At 37.3% G+C, this 9,868-nt stretch overlaps 2 protein-coding genes across 3 annotated transcripts in view; one reads left to right on the top strand and one right to left on the bottom strand.

Annotated features, from left to right (window-relative positions):
- Positions 1 to 542: 542 nt before the first annotated feature.
- On the bottom strand, positions 543 to 7,037 carry LOC113804424 (uncharacterized). The gene is made up of 2 exons (XM_027355299.2): positions 6,920 to 7,037; positions 543 to 3,107 (listed from the first exon to the last, which is right to left on the bottom strand). The coding sequence occupies exon 2, from the start codon at positions 3,098 to 3,100 to the stop codon at positions 1,415 to 1,417; it is 1,686 nt and encodes a 561-aa protein (XP_027211100.2). The 5' UTR covers positions 3,101 to 3,107; positions 6,920 to 7,037; the 3' UTR covers positions 543 to 1,414.
- A 376-nt stretch (positions 7,038 to 7,413) lies between these two features.
- The window catches only part of Kdsr (3-ketodihydrosphingosine reductase), a 10,856-nt gene continuing 8,401 nt past the window's right edge, over positions 7,414 to 9,868 (top strand). Inside the window, exons 1-2 of one of the 2 annotated variants that reach the window (XM_070117022.1) lie at positions 7,428 to 7,499; positions 7,983 to 8,027. The gene's annotated coding sequence lies outside the window, so the exon portion shown is untranslated. Of the gene's footprint in view, positions 7,500 to 7,982; positions 8,028 to 9,868 lie in introns of both variants that reach the window. The other variant, XM_027355300.2, reaches the window with a different exon arrangement.

The raw sequence follows: 9,868 nt of genomic DNA, 5'->3' as shown, positions 1-9,868 counted from the left end.
CAGAAATTTTTGTGCAGAAATTAATGAATATCTCTTTAAAACTTCTAAAATCCAGCAGCTTAGGGGGGCTTCACCTTCTGGTTTCCCATCAAGATGGTCCCTGGGATCCGACCATTTTTGGGGGGGAACCTACTTTGTCCCCCCCCCCCCTCCACTTCAAAATACCTTCCTTCTCCTTTGGGATAGAAGACCTATGTAAATTTTAGGGAGGTTTGTATACTGTTATTATTACGATACTACTTGTACTAAAATACTCTGCATATTCTTGTTAGATATGAAAGATTAAATATCACAATATTTTAGTGATCTGGCTTTCAGCAAATATTATAATCATAAATAAAATGAGCACAGTTTGAATAACACACTTTCAACCTACAAGTCCTACATTGCTAGGATAACTGGGGTCCTAATCACCTGTGTCACCTGAGCCTTAATTCCCTAAAATTAAATCAGTTCTTGAATGCCTCTGCCCATTGAGTCATTGGGCATACTGAATGTTGAATATAAACACAGTTGAGGAAGATATACTAATGAAACTCATCTTAAAATTTAAATTTACATTTTATTCCGTATATAAAATATTGTGCACTAAAATTCACTTTGGAGGCAAATCACATAACCATCTCAAAAGTATGGCCGATTATTCTCCACTATAAAATTACAATGTTTAAAATCTGACGAACAGATATTCACATTGACTTGAGTTTTGATAAAAATACACACTTCTTACAGATAAAAGGTATCACAGCTTATGTTAGTAACTATTTATTGGTGAAACGAAAATAAAATATCTTGTCGATTTACCCAGCCTATCAGTAGCACCTTCCTTTGTTGTCTTCTGAACTAAGGAAATTCAACGCCCTGCAGCAATAAATTATTTCAAAACCCTGTGGCCTAACTCTATAAGCACAGTGTAAATGCATAGCAATCACAAGGCGGAATTATTTCTTTTAGTTTTACATCTTACAGTTTTCATCTATTTTATTTTCTGATGTAACTTCTGAAATTCTTAGTTTTTATTTGTACCTTTCTTACAAATTGTCTTAAAGCGGATCCCTGTTCGGTACAGAAATCATTATAAATGCAATTTTGTTGCACTGGCTGTGAGAACAATGTAAAGCTCAAAAATATATATGACAAGGCTAATTGGGACAAATATTCACATCACACATTATTCCTCAACTAAGATTACACTGATCATACATTCTAAAAAATTCTTTAATATGTCTCTTTGAGTAATGTCCCATAAAATAATGTAACAGTTCATGCATCTCACCATAAATTATTTTTCTATTATATTTTCATTTTTGAAAATATAACACTACTAATACAATGATACTAAAAAAGAAAAAAATGCATAATACAATTGATAATATATATACTATTTCCTATCAGATAAAGAAAGAGTCCACTTTTACTTTACTTCTGGTAGCAGTAACCTAAGCAGAGGTTGGACACGTTTGCACCCTGTGGCAGAGAGTAAGGGCTGCCCAGCTGGAATAAAGTTAATTTGATTTACAACTTCATCCATAACTGAAGACTGCTTACCCGCCAAACTATTTCTGAATTTTTCCTCTACATTTTCCTCTAGCTTGTTCAGCTCTTGCAGAACACACTGCTGTACTTGCAATTTCTCTAGAGGCATAAAAGGTACAACAATAAGCCTCCTGAAATCCTCATATAGCTTTCTAGATGTAACAATATCCTGGGTCACTTCCCTAAAATCGTTGAGTCGGAGATCTTCCCTTTCCTTCCCCTCTACACGAAGCTTCAGGTACTTTCTGTTGATCTCCCTGCTTCCCTCGGTGCCTGTTACAATAACAATAATTTTTCCTGTGGGTTTGTTCTTTGAAGTTTTTTTGAACTCCTTGACCAGCGTCTGGAGAACACTGATGGAGATATCATTGTCGTCATCCCAGCCATCTATGATAATCAACCTTGGGCCACATGAATCAAGCTTTTTTAATAAATTGGAGACCTGCTTTTCCATATTATTTGAATTCAACATCAAAATTGAAGGTATGAAAGTGCGTACCTGGGAGGGGTCAGGGAACAGGTTTTTTATAATGTTTAAAGTGTGCGTTTTGCCACTTCCAGACCAACCAACCATCCACATTATCAGTGGCTCTGTGGAGTCGTCATCCTGAAGATTTTGTAGTGAATCTAAAAGTATGTTAGTGGCAATGTCCTGGCCAATTACATGTGATGTGAGTTCTTCCCTTAATGCATCCAGTGGTATTTTCAAACCCTGTCTTTGTTCACACACTGTCTTTTGGTGAACTATAAAAGTAGATAGGCTAAAAATTGCTAAAACAACCACAAATACAATAATGGAGCACCAGAAGAAAAGTTTACCAATTTTCATCAGTAATGAACATAATAGTGGGGAACTTTTCGGAGTTGGAGGCTTGCTAACATCTGATTTCTCCCCAACAGGCACTGCATTTCTTCTCCTCAAACAACTTTCAACCCTTGAAACAGGAGCCATTAAGTCAAATCTGTTCACATGTTCATAAACCCCACTATAATTGTTCCTGGGTTCATAGGAGCCATTATGATTACCTCTATCCTCATAAGAACCATTGTAGTTATCTCTTTGCTCATACGAACCATTGTAGTTATCTCTTTGCTCATACAAACCATTGTAATCTCTTTGTTCATAAGAACCATTGTAATCTCTTTGCTCATAAGAACCATTGTAATCTCTCTGCTCATAAGAACCACTATAACTGTTACTCAAGTAATTAACTTCAGCATTTTCTAAATCAGAAAAAAGAGATAAGCTGATATTGTGGTTCTTTTTTTCTGTTACACATTTTTCCAAGGTTACATGCTCATCCTCTGGCACTGTAGTAAATCTTCGATCACCATAAAAAGTGCCGATGGTTTTCCTTCTGTACAAAGTTCTGCTATCTTCTGAGGAAGCTCTCTCTGTGCGTTCAGGACGGGTGAAAATTGCTGTGAGGCTGCGTCCTGGTGACTTCGGTTTTCGCCGGGATGAATAGGGAGATGATGACAGGCAGCATTCCTCTGGCTGGGCTGAGTGTGATCTGGTCAACTTCGACCTTCTGGTGCCTCTTGGAGTGCATGGCTCCTCCATCTCTCTCCTGTAAAAATGAGTACAAATAATAATTCACAGAAAAAGAAAAGAATTCTGACATTTGTTGGTCACTCTTTAATGTCACTTTAAGTATCAAAATCTAATAAAGAACTGTATTTAAATATCAAGCTATTGCTGCTGGGGATGGCAAGCAAGTATATGCCATACCCACTATTATTTAAGTTTATTAACAGTATTTAAACTGAGGTGACTTTTTGCTTAGTTTCCAAGTCAATTACTAATTCTATCCATAAGACCTGTTTTCTTATTTTTTTGGAAATATATCAAAATTTTATATTGCTATTATTAATGTTCAGTGGTGGCACTCCTACAGCTGCTGAGTTACAGTCCCCTCAGACACTCACTGCCAGGTGCATATCTCCATCAATATGGAACTAACAAACAAGTCTATATGCAACTAGCATATATGTCATAATAAAAAGTATGTTTTCAATATATTTATAACTGAATTTTTAAAATTTTCATTAAAATGAGACAAAAATAGAAGTTTCATGCTGTAAGATCATGTAGGATTTATTAGTGCTATGTATGGCATTGAAGAGTTGCATTCAATGCACCCCAAACCCAGTCACAGTTTGTCCTATGTTCTGTTTATGTTCAGTGAGGCTGGTGTCACATGGTGATGGTTAAGTTGCATAAGATGTTTTGAATACCATTAGTTTAATCAGCCTCTAATAAACGATGACAGTCAAGAGTAGAGTGAACTAAAAGAAAAATTTACAGTATTAAGCTTTTGCAGTTAACATTATAAAAAGATTCCTCTCTTTCCTTCATTATTTTTTCTTTTGGTGATTTCTTTTGATTATCTTCATCCTGTTGAGTGAATCTTTTCATGACACAGATCCTCCATTCTATTTTTCCATGAGACCCACTAGCATTGTTAATAACATCATGATAATCATATTATCAATAACAATAATATCTATAACAACAGTATTAAAAAAAGAGAAAATGTTGTCTTGATAGCCTAGTAAGTCGTCTGCAGCTACTGTTGTTAACATCGCCCTCAGGGAAGACCTTAGTCTACAAGGCTAAACTAGATAATGCCGCAGAAATTTTGATTACTTTCAAGTTTAGGTGTAATGCTCTTTTACATAAATAGTCTGGAAGTGTCCGGAAAAGTTCCATAACCCTAGTTGTTAGAAACTAGATACAACAACTTCAGGTTCAGGACATGACACCTAAATAGTTTTTGGATGAAAATATCCGAGGTACAATTTCTAGATTTCATAATCAACCGATATATACTCAGCTTCAAATACTAAGTTTCATAGGCAATAATGGGCACATTCATGACCAAGGATGAAAGGTGGGGAGGGCAAAGGGGAATGGACAAGAGATGATAGAGTTAAGGAGAGAAGGACAGAGGGAGAGGGGGAACAGAGAAGTGGAGAAAGGACAAGAAAAGGAAGAGAGGGGTAGGGCAAGGTCAAGAAGGACTTAGAGAGCAAGAGGGAAACAGGAAGAAAGAGAGGGAGAAGGGGACAATGAGGGAGGGAGAGAAGGAAGGAGAAGAAATGAAAGACGGAAGGTGTGTGTGACAGAGAGAAAGGGAAGGAGCAAGGGAGGGAGAGATTGGGAAGGTATGAGAAAGAGAGAGAGAGAGGAGAGTCAAAGAGGAAAGAAATGAGGGACTGTGGGACAGGGAAGGACAGAGTGAAGAAGTGAGGGAGCAAGAAGGAATTAGGGAAGAAGGAAGAAAGCAAGATTAGGAAAGATTCTTCCTTCACCCTTCCACCATACTATCTCAACCAAGAAGATAGCCAAAAACCCAATACCTGCCACATAAGACACTATAGCCAATTTCATTACATAAAAGCTGGGACTGCACAAAATAGTTCATCCAAACATAAGAAACCTCTGAATAAATAAATGTTTTAATATATAGTATTAGTATATACTATAATAAACCCTAAAAGAAGAACTGGTCTAAGATATATATATTTTTTACCAACCAATACAAATAATTAAAAAACAATACTATCAATACAGAAAATAGAGTGATTCCATATTATTGAAATCTACAGATCTGTAAGACAGATCTTGTATACCATGATGGTTCATAATCAAATATGAAAATGGTCCATCTTTGTAGTATTTGTATGGTAGTCGCTTGGCCATTACTGGAGCATGCAATGCAGTCACAGATTACATTACACAAAGAATAGGCTAGGGTGGGCTTTGGCATCAACTGAGGCTACAACCACAACAGGGAAGCCGATGTTTAGAGTAGGCCAGGCTTAGTTATTTTAAATCTTAAATGAAATAAGGCAAGACGAGATATGAAAAGGTAAAAGTAAAGGTGAGGTAAGAGAAGATATGGTTAAAGTACGTACAGATCAAGGCAAGACTATGACATGGGTCTGGTAAGTTGAGATTTAAGATCAGGCAATCAATAAATATCATTATGAAAAGGTTAGCCTTCCTTTATATTTCTGTGTAAAATGAAGCAAAAATTAGATATCAGGACTGTATGAAGAAAAGGAAAATACAAGTTGATTTCCATATCAAACATTAAAGTTAGTCCCACATCCAAAGTGACGTAGGGAACACATCTGTAAAGAAACATGCGTACTAAGTAGCAGGGTGATACTAGTGTGAACTGCCATACAGAATATATAAATTAACGCAAGCACACAACCAGATACGAAAAGGAACTTGCAAGAACTCAAGGTAAGTCAATAATTGTTTACGCATGATACCGCTACACTTAATATGACAATTGACACAATTTCTACGACCCAGCATTCTGACACAGGCAGACCTCTAACAGAAATGTTTTGGAAACATGAGCTTTTAAACTTCTCAATATCATTATGCAAAGAATTAAACCTAAGCTCTATTTTGCAAGAATATGTGTGTAAGACATTGAAATAGTTTATTACAAGCACTGTAGAAAATGGGGGAAACAAAAAACCATTAAATATTTGATATTTTGACACACAATGAAATATAACCGTGTATTACTGAAAAGATTTAATCCTAATCAACTAGACCTGTTGCATTCCAGACTGTAGAGTTTGGTCTGTGCAAAAAAATATTTGGTCAAATTCTGTCCGCATGCTTAGTTCTTTTTTAAATCATCTTCTGCGCATAAAATTCTTTTAACCTTTCTGCGCACTTGTTTCATAATCTGTCCGCGCAAATATAGACAAAATGATGTTTTCCACGCATGAAAAAATGTAATATTCCCCACACAAGAAAAATGCTCTAAAGTCTGGCTTGCATTGTCAGGATATTTCTCAAAAGGACTTGATCGAGGCCCCTTGACCTTTGCCTGAGTGCCGAAGACGTGGAAAATCACAACACTACAAGACAGAGTTAAAAGTTAAAATACAACCAAGATTTAATTCATGCTCAACCGTCTATGTCTGTCATGAGAAGAAAGAGTGTTTCGTCTTTTGATGTGAATTTGCCAAACCTACGATATAAAAAGACTGATATAAGACCCTCTACGTTATTTCCTTTCAAAATCCAACTACTAAAAAAAAATAATGAAATTAAAACCTCCCTCTTTAAAATCTAATAAAAGTAACAGTAGGACATTTGAGAAAATGGTACAACAACTCCAAGAAGTATAAGAAGTATTGCATATTAACAACAAAACACTCAAAAATAACACCTGTTTTACGTGGCATTTGCAATACCCGCCCTTATTCATGTAAATCAAAGTCAATATCTACTCTAACCTATTATATTCTTTGTCATAAACCACCATTGATAAACTATGATGATATTAAGACTATAAATTATAAAAATTAGTCTAATAATTATAATTTTAAGACGAAAATTGATTACCTGTTTCACGCGCTGACCTTTCACGGCCGCGCGGTGTGGGTGACTAATGCCATTATTGTCACTATTTTTAATCTTGTTTTTCTCCTCTTTTATTTGTAGTGTGTTTTCGTATTTGGCGTTTTGTAGTTTTTGTATCGTTGCATTTGATTTGGATCTTGTGTGTACTAATTCTTGGTGATATTTGTTTGTTTTGTTTTGTGAGCAAATGGAATTTCTGTTTCTATTTATGTCTTCCTTTTAATTAGTGGGAGTACTAGCATAGTAACTAGTATTTTATGTATTATTGATATATGTATTAGTCTTGTAGTTTATTCAAATAATTGGCGAAAAATAACATATCAAAGGAGCATTATTATAAACCCTTACATTGTTTTCTTGAATTCATAATTACACAGTAGATTATAAAAAAGGAATATATAAATACCTACCATACATCTAGAGATGACTACCTATACCATAAATCCAACACATTTTAACACCTGAAACATTTATATCTCCCATCCCTGCAATTGTTTTGACAGCGGGCCGACACACCTTGGAATTCCTCATCGCTTTATAAGTCTTTTCTTCTATTTTCAAGGTAAGTGGCTTAGTTTATGTCACCTGTACATTTATTTCGAGTTAGTAGAGAGTACTGAAGGCCTCGGCAATGGGAATCATGAATAAATTATTGATATACAGAGCTTAAAAGAGTTTGCCATAAAGATTGTTGAGTTAGCTGTTAAATTGGCGTCAGTTTTTGTGGGAGGGAGAGATATGGTGATTAAAATTCGCGTTTCAGAGTTATTTAAAGTGCTTTCAGTTCTCCATTGGTGACAGGGCTTCGAATTTGTCTTTTATTCCAGAAACGACGAAAATCAAACTTACTCGTGCATGTGTAATCAAGGCTGTGGATTTTCAGTGTTAATATTTTTCGTATTTTTAATTTGTTGACTAATTATCTTTGGAAACTGCTTAGGTATGTAGAATAAGGTTGTATGGAGCTGTGCTGTGTCTTTGTGCTTCACGCTCTGCTAAGAAGATGACTATTGTGAGCCATATGCACCTTATATTCTATTTTTAGGAATCGGGCTGGTTGATAAATGACAAGGAAGGACGACAACCTTTGGTAATTATTCAGAATACTTTTGAATGATTGATCAGGAAGATAGTGGTATTGATGGGTTCCTCTCTCCCTCTACTACCCTTATGTGTAGGACATTAGCAGTGGAACCCACCCAGATCCCCATACTTTTGAACCCGATAGCATAGGATGGCATGAAAGGCAACAGGGAAATTGTGGGGTAAAATATGAATAATATACACGAAATATATCACTATATTATACTCAGAATTAGTTGTAATATTGTCTAATGCAGGGGCTGTACCACCTGCAACCCCCACCTATGGGGCTGCCACCACTCAACCCCCACTCAAATGAATAATCCTCCAGGTATTCACTGAAGGATAGAAGGTACGACTCACATGCGGGAGTGCCCGATGCCAAGTCTGTCCTTTATGCTTTATCCGTGCAGGAGTTTCGGGGAAGCAGCCCTCCATGCGGGGTTTGAAAGGGCATGGTTCCCAGCAATTAACTATATATTGACTAATTCTCTACATTATTCGTATTTTACCGCACAATTTCTGTGGTTTAATTGATTCCCTCCCCTGAGATTAGGACCAAAATTGTGGCCATTAGGACATGATTTATGTATATTTGGGTAGCAGTTAGTGAGAGGAATCCTTGATACCAATGTTACATAACTCTCTCCTTCTGGCGCCCAATGACATACACAGACAGATTCACAAGTGTCAAGTGCCTCACACAACCTACCCTGTATGGCAGGATGCTGCACTACTTTAACTGCCTGTCCCACCGGGTTCGGTGAGCAGCCTTTGACGAGTGTTTTCGCACGCAGGGCGCTAAATGAAGTTGATGGTGATGAAGGACACACAGGTAGCAATCCACGGTTTATTGGCTGGCCACAAAGTTTATTTGCAGGAACTAATTACTCTCACCAGGGAAAGGCAGTCACCCCACACATATGCACAACTTTATCTCCTTATTCTGTCTCTGTGTCCTTAGAGAGAGCAGCACAATTGAGATCGCAGCTACAGTCATGGACCGTCCTCGCTCTGCAAGATCTCTTCTCGCACAGCCTGCCACTCCCTTCTCGTAGCCAATCATGGCGCCGGATTCTCATCCCACCTTATGGGCAGCCAATCACACAATGGCGTGTTCTGGTGGGCTATTCGGTACCCCAGACATCCACATATTTTGGCAGGCTTTTCATCGCCACGAACACAAACACTCATATTGTTATAATATACCTTTTTGTAATACCAATATCATCATGATTATTTATGGGAAGGTATTCAGAATATTTACCCAAGCTAAACTTACAATAGATGTTTGGCCGGTTTATTGTAAGTTTAGCAATAAACTGGCAGATTCTACATCACGGTCTCCCCCTTTGTGATCCTTCTCCTGTCCTATTCCTTTATCTCACCCCATACCCCTCCACCCTAGATGGGACCCTATATGGGGGGGTACACTTCCACCCTCCCTGGTTCATTCCTTGTCCTGATACCCGCTCCCTCTCCCTCTCCTTCATTTCTTAATCGTTTCACACCAAGTGTCTTTGAACGATTTCTTATTTGACAGTCTTTGCATCTGTCTCTCATTTTCTCTCTGTCTCTCTCGTATGTGTGTATGTAGGGGGGGAGGGGAAAGAGAAAGAGAGAGAGAGAGAGAGAGAGAGAAACAGAAATTATGTTAGATCAAAGACATTCATGACAATACAAATAAATTTACTGCTTGCTGGCTAGAAACCCGAACACGAGCAACACGCGTTTTTAAACCAACAGATCGAAGGGGTTAACAAACCGGCAGCATATCATGACCAAAATGTTACACATGAAGAATGATGTTCTATCATGTTATGCGCAGTTGAACTAGCTGTATGTTGT

This window comes from Penaeus vannamei, chromosome 39 (assembly GCF_042767895.1).
Source record: "Penaeus vannamei isolate JL-2024 chromosome 39, ASM4276789v1, whole genome shotgun sequence".
In the NCBI taxonomy this organism is placed as follows: Eukaryota; Metazoa; Arthropoda; class Malacostraca; order Decapoda; family Penaeidae; genus Penaeus; species Penaeus vannamei.
This window is presented reverse-complemented; position numbering and strand designations above follow the sequence as displayed.